The sequence below is a fragment of the Rattus norvegicus genome, chromosome 10 (genome assembly GCF_036323735.1).
Source record: "Rattus norvegicus strain BN/NHsdMcwi chromosome 10, GRCr8, whole genome shotgun sequence".
Lineage (NCBI taxonomy): Eukaryota > Metazoa > Chordata > Mammalia > Rodentia > Muridae > Rattus > Rattus norvegicus.
The window spans coordinates 106504188-106514308 of NC_086028.1; the positions used below are offsets into that span (position 1 = coordinate 106504188).

General features: G+C 52.4%; 2 protein-coding genes across 3 annotated transcripts; both read right to left on the reverse strand.

Moving 5' to 3' along the window:
- Window positions 1–542: 542 nt before the first annotated feature.
- Window positions 543–2432, reverse strand: Dcxr (dicarbonyl and L-xylulose reductase). Of its 2 annotated transcripts, NM_134387.2 has the most exons (8): window positions 2368–2432; window positions 2189–2286; window positions 1556–1710; window positions 1428–1470; window positions 1243–1342; window positions 1097–1161; window positions 890–1007; window positions 543–750 (listed from the first exon to the last, which is right to left on the reverse strand). In NM_134387.2, exons 1-8 carry the CDS (start codon window positions 2417–2419, stop codon window positions 647–649), a joined length of 735 nt encoding a protein of 244 aa, NP_599214.1. In that variant the 5' UTR covers window positions 2420–2432; the 3' UTR covers window positions 543–646. The 2 variants fall into 2 exon arrangements, with proteins under 2 accessions (NP_599214.1, XP_038941084.1); XM_039085156.2 differs by lacking the exons at window positions 2189–2286; window positions 2368–2432 and adding an exon at window positions 2170–2188.
- A 2344-nt stretch (window positions 2433–4776) lies between these two features.
- On the reverse strand, window positions 4777–7427 carry Cbr2 (carbonyl reductase 2). Its single transcript, XM_003750987.6, has 8 exons — window positions 6926–7427; window positions 6318–6415; window positions 6062–6216; window positions 5932–5974; window positions 5738–5837; window positions 5571–5635; window positions 5210–5327; window positions 4777–5123 (listed from the first exon to the last, which is right to left on the reverse strand). The coding sequence occupies exons 1-8, from the start codon at window positions 6975–6977 to the stop codon at window positions 5020–5022; spliced, it is 735 nt and encodes a 244-aa protein (XP_003751035.1). The 5' UTR covers window positions 6978–7427; the 3' UTR covers window positions 4777–5019.
- Window positions 7428–10121: the final 2694 nt, after the last annotated feature.

Sequence of the window (10121 nt, forward strand, 5' to 3'; positions counted from 1 at the left end):
CTCCATGTCCCCCCCCCAAACTCCACATCAAACCATATCAGATGAACAGTTTGAAAGTCAGCTATGGTGGAAGTCACACAACCGTGGAATGCAGCAAACTGACCAGGGCTGGACTTATCAGTGGCCCAGGCTGTTGGAAGTGAGATATTGGAAACTGAATACACCAGGGCTCTCACCATGTTGTAAACAGCACAGAAAGTTGTGGGAATGTTCGAGTGTTCGAAAACAGCTCTGGCTCCAACCCCACAGAGAAGTCGTTCAGCTCATTGGCAAATGAGGGGTATGTACCACCTATTTCTTTTGGTGTGGGTGCTACTCACTGACATGTAAGCAGGGTCCACTGGCAGTCATGTCAAAATCACCCAGAGCTGTCGGTTTAGTGCTTTCCAAAAATCCACAGCTCCGCCTAGAAACTTCTGGACGGGCTATCTCTAGACAAATGGACCAACCTCTTGAGGATCCAGCCTTCAGGAAGGTCCTACCTTCCACCCCATTCCAGGCAGCTGGTGAGGCTGAAAGCATGGGAACCAGGCAACACCTGCTTTGGGTGGAGAATCAGCACACAGGCTGGGCAGAGAGCTTTATTGGAGGGATGGAGGGCACGATGTTCTGAACATGAGTTGAGCAGAGTATTGGTAGGGAGGGCTTAGGTAGCCAGGAAGCCCCCATCCACTGGCAAAGCGGAACCAGTAGTCATGCTACTTCGGTTGCTCAGCAGGAAGAGGATGGTGTCTACCACGTTCTCCACCTCTGCAGGCAGGTACAGGCCAAGAGCATAGATGAAGGAGTCTTCTTCCCTCATCCTTCCAACCTCAACCAACGCCCCCCAGGCCCAGGCAAGCACCAGGACTGGCGGTGTGGTTCTAGTCTGGACTCCTGCCTAACTTACCAGCAAACTTGCCAAGTGGGATACGATCCAGCATGACCTTAGCTTTGTGCGGGTCACTCCAGTTGGCCCGGCCCATGGGTGTCATCACTACTGTGGGGTTTACTGCATTCACACGGATCTGCAGAGAGGCCGGCAAGGTAAATAACATGGCAAGGTCTCCAGAGCAAAAAGGACAGATTTGGAGGAGTTGTCCCAGCCTTGTATTACCTTGTGGGGCCCAAGCTCTAGGGCCATCACCTTGGTCAACATGTCTAAAGCACCCTTGGTGGAACCTGTGAGGAGAGTTGTCGTGGAACCCAAGTTGGCCAAGAGTGGGAGTGGGGAGGGTATCAGGCACAGCTGGAATTACTCACAGTAGACGGTATGGTTGGTCAGTGCACGCTGGGAGGCCTGGCTGGAGACATTCACAATGGCCCCTGGAACTCCCCGAGCTATCATGCCCCTGGCCACAATCTGAAATTTTGAGGAACGTGAACCAGTGAACCAGAACCAACACTCTTCTTCCCGGTTCCTGCTCTAGCAGGGTAGGGCAGCTCACCTGCGACACCTGGACGACAGCCCGAAAATTCACGTTGAAGGACCTAGGAGTGAATGGACAGCCTGGTCAGGGGCGGGGCTTAGGCTGCAAGGGGGATGATTCGGTCCCTCCAACCCCTGCCGGCTTACGTGTCACAGGCCTCCTTGGTGACCTCCAGGAAGGGCTGCAACGTAGCCACAGCAGCATTGTTCACCAGAAGGTCCACCGGTCCCACATTGCTTAGGGCCTGTTCTGTGGCCTCCCAGTCGGCCAGGTCCACACACACAGGCTCCACACCAGGACACTGTGAGTTTTTTGGGGGGAAACAAAGCTATGAGCAATTGTGTCCAAAGAAAGGTGGCGCTGTTTCCCTCTTCCACCGAGGGCAAGAGTTTAGACCTGGAAAGGAACTTTCAACTGAAGGGTCAGGAGTTCCTGCTGCAGCAACCAATTGCAGGCGGGAACCTAGAGCCAGGACCCACAGCACGCCCCCAACACCACCCCCATCCCCGAGCAGTTCACTTCCTCTCGGCTCAGCATTCTTGGGCCCAGGTCTGCTCTCTCAGCCGTTTCTTCCAAACTCAGGGAGCCAGGATATCCTAATGGACCCTCCACCAACCGCACATGCCTGGGGCCTAGGAAGGGATGCCGTGGGTTCCTACCCCAACACCCAACGCTAGGCATGGGGCCTGCAGTGAGAAGCACACTGCAAGTGAGGGGTGAAAAGGGCGAAGCGCGGCTCACTCAGCGACCGCCTCCTCACCTCTAGACACAGTGCCTACCTCCCGGACCAGGCTGTCCAGGTCCTCTCGCGTCCGACTCACCGCCACAACCTGTGCACCAGCCGCCTGCAAAGCCAGCACAGTGCTGCGCCCGATGCCTGAGGCAAGCGAGGATTAGTGCGGGTACCCCCTTTTCAAATCTACCCGACCCGGCCAGCGTCCCTCGCCTGCCGCCTCACCTTTGCCCGCGCCGGTGACCAGCGCCCGCCGACCTGCAAGACCCAGGTCCATGGTGCCCCAGTCTGGTCCTGCCAGATGGACTTGGAGTTCCGGAGTCGAGGGCGGTGGCGGTCATAGCCAATCACATGGGCTGTGTCTTGAAAAGGGCGAGGATATTAAAATAAAAGCTCCTTCTGTGTACTGATTGGCTGAATGGCAGTGGGCGTGACCGAGACAAGGCAGTCCTAACGGAGGGACAGCATCTCAAACTGCCCCAAACTGACCCAACTATAGAGGGCGGAATCCGCTTAGCGAGCTCTGGTCAGCATGGTTTCTACTACTAAGATTTCCACTAAAACATAGTAATTATTACAGGAGTTTCATGGATACTCGTGAACCTGAGAGACTTGTCCAAAAACGTTTCTATGTCTTTTTTCCCCAGGCCCAGGAGTGTGTTGCAATGGTCCATATGTAATACCCAGACAGGGAGAGGTGGACATCCAAACTGAATGGTAACGACACACACTTTAATCCCAGCACTCGGGAGGCGGAGGCAGGCAGATCTCTCAAAATTCAAGGCCAGCTTGGACTACAGAGCAAGTTCCAAGTCAGTCTGGCTACACAGAGAAACCCTGTCTTGAAAAAAAAAAAATCGGGCATCCGGATAAGTCCGAAGAAGACACTGTTATCAGTAAATCCCCAAATTAACATAAAAGCTAAGACCCAAGGTCACCTTATCCAACTTGTATCCGGTGGTCACTAGACAATAAGAGGTTGGATTGGGTTTGGAGATTTACATGAGAACTGGCCAGACAAATGCTGCTTTTCAAGGCTTAAGAGTCAGTTGCAGATTAATGTCCAGGTGTGCACTGGGTCTCCTTATAAAAATATCTTGTTTGGGGGGCTGGAAAGATGGCTCAGTGGCTAAGAGCACTGACTGCTCTTTCAGAGATCCTGGGTTCAATTCCCAGCAACTACATGATGGCTCACAACCATCTGTAACAGATTCTGGTGTATCTCGAGACAGCTACAATGTACTCATATACATTAAATAAATAAAATATTTTTTAAAATGTATCTTGTTTTTAGAGTCGTGGTGAGGAAGACCAAAGCAATTGCTCTGAGGATCTACTCTGGCCAGTAGTAGGGATCTGGTGATTGCAGAGCCCTGAGTGATGTGGGGCTTTGGGCCCAGAGAGGCAAGTCCATGGGCTGAGTGTTTTGAAAGTCAACTGCAGGAGGCTCAGTGGCTAAAAGCACTGGGTGCAGTTCCAAAGGACTTGGGTTTGATCCTCAACACCCATATGGCAGCCCACAACCATCTGCTCTAGGGCAACCCATGCCCTCTTTTGGTCCGTATGGGCATACACGTGGTGCACAGACATACAGGCAGACAAAAACCCAGACACAAAAAAATCACAGTAATTTTATAAAAACCATGGAAAGAAAAGAAGCGGGAGAATAGGCAGGTGAGTGTTCCCTCCGCAGTTTTGACCGGCTTGCCACCACTGTGAGGCCATTCTGTGAACACTGCCATCCTCTCCTAACCTTGAACTCTGCCAGTTCCCTGCCAGAAACCAGGAGACAGAGCCAGTCTGCCCGACGCCTAGGCACAGCTGCTTAGAACGCCTTAGTGGGTCTGTTTCTTAGGACGTGTACAAATCTTGTGCATTGTTCTGTGGTCCTGGGTGCGTGAGGCTGCTCAGGCCTTGCTCTCTGGAGAGAAGTGCTCTCGGAACCTGTGTCCTGTGCTCTCTTTAAAGGTCTTAACTGAGCACATCCTCCTCCACTCTGCCACTTGCCCTGAGAGGGACCTCATGTCAATTCAAATGGTTGGCCGCCTCAGGCCCAACAGACTACAAGATACCTTGGGCCAATGTAAGCAACCACGTGAGAACCTGCCAGGCCTCCAAGGCTCTCTGAGGAGTCTGGGTTGCAGGATTACTGTGCTGGTTCAGGCTAGGGTGATAGTGCAGCTAGCTAGCTGTGAAAACTTCCGCCCATTTGGGTAGCTTTCTTAGCACGGTCTCATGTGTGAATCCGGCCAGGGAAGTGGGCTCCCCAGAGAAGAAGGCATGATTCTGATCCCCACCCAACATCTCCTCTCCTTCTGCACAGAGTCCACGGGCTAAGGAGTAACCTGGTCCAGAATACCTCCCGTTCCCTTCCCACGATTGCGGGGTCCGGGTCAGAGAGCCAAGAGGCAACAGATCCAGGACTGAAGAGGTGCGGGCACGAGGGGAAAGGGCACAACGATATAGATCTTTTCTTTTGAGAAGAACCACTGTCCTTTGGTCACATTGGTCACAAGACACAGGAGGTATTGGAGGATAGCAGGCTTCGAGGTGAAATGCCTGCAGGCGGGACTTGATTCAGCATCCAGCTTTGCAAAGGGCCACCCCTACCCCCGAAAGAGTCCTGTGCAATGGTTACGGTGACATGGTGGCCCATTTATTTAGGCAAACGAGCCCAACAAAGCGGGCAAAGAGAACACAACTCCAAGGTCAGGAGCCTGGAGTGGTTGTGGGATCAGACAATAACATGAGTGCGAACCTGGCGAGATGCGTGGGGGGCGTGGCTGTGGCATGAGGGCGGGGTCTGGAGATCAGTTGAAGCTTTGGCTGAGAGTGGGGCCAGGAAGGCCACTCAGAGGTCCGCGGTATCTAGGCAGACTAGGAGGCCAGGTAGCCAGAGTCCACCAGGATGCCAGAGCCACTGGTAGAGGCACTGCTGTCGCTGAGCAGAAAGAGAATGCTGTTGACTACGTCCTCAACCTCTGCAGGAGAACAGACCAGTCAAGGCTCTTGCTTGCTTGGCTGCTGGCAAACAACCCTGGTTCCCTCACCCACGTGCCCAGCTGACCTGCGAACTTCCTCAGTGGGTGGCGCTCCTTGAACTTCCTGGCCAAGTCAGGGTCTGCAGAGACTTTCTTGCCCATGTCAGTCAGCACCACAGTGGGATTTACAGAGTTCACCCGGATCTGGGGTCAGAAGCCACAGCTGGTGGCACAGCCGAGGAACTCGCCCTACCTGCATGGCTCGGTCGGGACTCGGCCCAGGACAAGCCTGGTGAGCTTGCTTACTCTGTCCAGATGAACTCTGAGCCCATTGCTCAGAGCCTCGTATAGTCCTCAAGCCTCACCCCATCCTCATCACCAAGCCCCAGCCCTGCCCCAGGTGCCCATCACCTGTCCCTCAGGTGTGGCCCGGCCCCCTGTGCCTACCTTGTGCGGCCCCAGTTCCATGGCCATGGCTTTGGTCAGCATAGTCATTGCTCCCTTGGTAGAGCCTGTGGGGGATGGGGGAGATTGCTGAGAACCCTTTAATGACTCCTTCTGTGAGGCTCACCCAAAACCTAAGACTCCCGTAGTTTTTTGGAGTGTGCACTCACTGTAGGTGGTCAAGTTAGGAAAGGTAACGTGAGCAACTATTCTGGAGACGTTGACAATGGACCCTGCCACTCCACGGTTAATCATGTCCCTGGCTACCATCTGGAAGAAAGGGTTGCAGATAGGTCTTCCTGCCTTGCCCCACCCCACCCTCTCCAGTGTTGCTGTGTGGGCCACAGCCCTCCTACCATCTCACCTGGGATACCTGAAACACAGAGCGAAGGTTTACACTGAAGGACCTGGCAGGAAAAGAACAATACTTAACTTCCTACACCTCCTGTCTTCAGCAACCCTCCCTGGCCTGCCCGCTGTCCCCGAGTGCCCACCTGTCAAAGGCTTCCTTGGTAATTTCCAGGAAGGGCTGCATTATAACCAGGGCTGCATTGTTCACTAGCAAGTCCACAGGGCCGATACCGCCCAGCGCCTTCTCTGTGGCCTCCCAGTCACCCAGGTCCACACACACGGGCTCTATCCCAGGACACTGTGGATGACATCGGTGGCCTGAGACATTGTCTCATCCAGCTTCTGAGTATCCCTGAGGGTGGGGAGCAGCCCCAGGTGAGACAGGGCTGTGTGCCTTACTTCCTTGGCAAGGCTGACCAGGTCTGCATTGGTTCGCGTCACGGCCACCACTTTGGCTCCTGAGGCATGCAGGGCCTTCGCAGTGTCACGCCCAATCCCTGCAGAGAGGGAGAGCGGTGGGATAAGGGCCCTATATGCCTGCTCACAGCTACGGTCAGAATCCCAGGTGGAAGTAAAGTCCCTGATGAGCCCAAGGGAAGGCGGCCTCTCGTGCCTATGTGGCCAGCCTGAATCTAGGAGCTATCCTGCAGCCAACCTAAATCCATCCATCAGGGGTATTGTGATGGCTAGGGTGGAGTTGTCATTCTGTCCTGGTGGGTCTCCAGCCAGGTGACAGAAGCAGGTTAGTCCTAGTCAGTGGGAGTCAGGTTTTGAAGGACTGAGCTGTGACAAGGTCACCTTGGACCCCTTCTCAGTATTGAGGTTGTACCCTTCCTCTCCCCAGTGCCATCTTCCCAGCTCACACTCACCCTGCTTCCCTGCTCACACTCACCTCACCCCCCAGCTCACACTCACCTCACCCCCCAGCTCACACTCACCCTGCTTTCCTGCTCACACTCACCTCACTTCTCTGATCACACTCACTTCACTTCTTTGCTCACACTCACCTTTCCCTGCCCCTGTCACCAGGGCCCTCAGGCCACTGAAATTCAACTTCATGCTGCTGACACCAGCTTCTTCTGCAGCAAGGGATGGGCTCAGTTTTTATGGCTGGGCTGGCAGGCGGGACAGGGGTGGGGCTAGGAGCCAACTGACCTGGCCAGGGTGGCACGACCCACTTCCTCCAGGGGTAGAATTCTCACTCCTTAAATATGGCATCCAGCTGCTTGTTAGGGCTTGAAGAAGAAATAAGAAATTGAGCTCAGGCATATGCCTATGGAGATGAAATCTGTGTTTCTTTGGGCTGGTGCCCGGTCTTGAGCCCTCATCGCACGCAAAGCAAACCTTGTACCACCAGGCCACACTTCTAACCTAGGAGAATAGGAATGATGGTTTTCTGATTTGCCTTCTTTGCACAGAAGCATTAGCCTGTGACAGTTTTTTTTTTTTTTTTTCTCGGAGCTGAAGACCGAACCCAGGGCCTTGCGCTTAGCGCTCTACCACTGAGCTAAATCCCCAGCCCTTTTTTTTTTTTTTTTTTACATTTTTTTTTCTTTTTTCTTTTTTTCGGAGCTGGGGAGTGAACCCAGGGCCTTGCGCTTCCTAGGCAAGCGCTCTACCACTGAGCTAAATCCCCAACCCCCCCCCCCCCCGTGACAGTTTTAATAGAAGGGAAGCTGCATCTTCCAGTCAGGTGGGTAAGCTTCAGCCTGAATGAACGGCCAGGACAGCTGTGTGCACACACATGGTAATGGTCAACCATTCAACATTGGCAGCTCTCAGAAGCTAATCCAGCAGCCTGGTTTGGCTGTGTTCCTGAGTAAGGGCAGACACCCAATGAACAATAATGGTATCTGCCTCTTGCTATCTTCCCCTCTCTCCCTCTTCCCTCTCTGTCCCTTCTCTTCCCATTCCCCTTCCCCCTCTCTCTCCACATGTTTATGGCCGGCCTCTACTACTCTTCTCTCTCTTCCCCCACTCAATTCCCCTCCCCATTCCCTAAATAAACTCTATTCCATACTTTAAAAAAATGGTATCTGGCCGGTTGTGGTGGCGCACACCGGTAGGATTTGCTGAAGGAGGCAGAGGCAGGAGGATCACGAGTTCGAGGCCAGCCTGGGCTACACATTTAAAAAAATGGTATCTGATTCCTTGGCCAGCTTGGGCAGGAGGCTTAGACTGCTTAAGGTAGTTAGTTTCTTCCCACCCAGCATTCCTGAAGTCTGCTACGCTCTTTACCTGCTTCTCCCAGGTGACCTCCACCTGTCCGCAGAGACTCTGCCTTTGGTGACCACACTGAGGCCCTTTGAGGCAGAATTCCCCTTCTAAGAGCAGATGGGTGGACTCTTGGGGGGAAGTTTTGCAAAAACAATCAAAGGATTAAATGTTCAGTCCGATTCTGTGTCTAGGAAGCTGTCTACGGCCATGCCAAGTCCTTCCTGACCTTGAGTGACAGGTTCGTGGAAGGAACATTCTTTCCTGGGGAGTCATGGCAGGGCATGAGGCAGGAGGTCTGAATGCACAGAGCCTTCCGGGGACATCCCCCAGGAGACGGTGGACTCAGGCTCCCTAACTGCTGCTCATCCCACACTGAGACTGAGTGGCCCTTAGAATGAGGGCAGACACGGTTTCGGTGATACTCAGCACTGGGTAGACCAGGCTAGACAGCCCTTGAGCCATTTGCCTGTTTCTGTTTTCCACTTCTCCATAGGATAGATGTATGTGGGTTCTTGGGGTCTGCATCAAGGTCCTCTGTGGAACCATAATGGCTCAGGATTATGGAAGAAGTTCAAAGAGAGCTTTGACCCTGAATATCTCAAATGAGGACCACAGGAGTTGCCTCCCTCCCCACTCCCAACCTGGAGCCATAAAGTCCATTGCTCTCCATCAACCCTAATAAGATTTCACTCCTTGTTTGACCTTATAAGGTACACACACACACACACACACACACACACACACACACACACAGTGCTTTATAAGCCCCCTGAGTGTGCAGATGAAGCATCTTCCAACACCCCTATTCTGGCCAATGGCACACAAACCTTGCCCCAGAGACCCTGGCCACCTTCCAAAGGGGGATAAGTATCCCCCTTCCCCCAATAAACTGAAGCATTTCTCCAAAGTTGTTCCCTGGTGTGTTCTTTTCCTGAGCACCCATCGCAGACCAAGATCCTGCATTGAACCCACCCATGCCCTGCTAAGCTTCCCTCCCTCCAGTCCAGCCTAGCAGTGAGCCTGGCTACCCCTTCATGGTTGCATAGCAAGCGTTTTATCACTGAGACATTTCCTCAGCCCCAATTTTTCTTTTCATTCAGCTGAAATTTTGGAGAAACTTAAGAGGAACCAGCAGTGTCATCAAGTCACATTGACTTAGTCTCTCCTCTCTTTTATTTTTTCCGGAACAAGATTTCTCTGTGTAGCCCTGACTGTCCTGGAACTCATTCTGTAGACTAGACTGGCCTCAAACTCAGAGATCCGCCTGCCTCCACCTCCCGGGTGCTGGCATTAAAGGCGTGGACAGTTACCTGGCTAGAACATTTTATTATAAGAGTAATACTAGTAAGAACTAAGACATAGACAAAGTCATCTTATTTTTTTTCCTTTTCTTCTTTTCGGAGCTGGGGACCGAACCCAGGGCCTTACGCTTGCTAGGCAAGCGCTCTACCACTGAGCTAAATCCCCAACCTCCAAAGTCATCTTCTTACTGCCCTGTTATCCTACTACAACCACAGTTAGCCACTTTACTTACTGCCTACATTGATATCTTTCTTTGCAGACATGACCGCATTCCTATAGTCTGTGTCTCACAATGTCTACAGCATTTTCTTGTTTTTTTAATAATAGCAACCATCGACTTTGAGGAAAGCATATAATTACCGTTTACAAATATTGTTTTGCTCACTACCTAGACCGGGGGACTGTAGACAACAACCCTATATTTGTGAATAAAGTTGTTCTTGAACACAGTCATACCTATTTGCTTATGTGTCGATGGCTGTTCTCATGCCACCAATGGCAGAGTTGGTAAAGTGTGGCAGAGACAGTAAGACCGACAAGTGATCTGTCTCAATAATTTACTCTCTGGCCCTTTGAAAAGAAAAGCTTGTTGACTTCTGTCCTGAATATTAGTGGCTTGTACCTGGGACTGTGTTGTAAGGTGCTGTCCACTGTGCCAAACTGAATAGCTGCTCCTATTTTGCC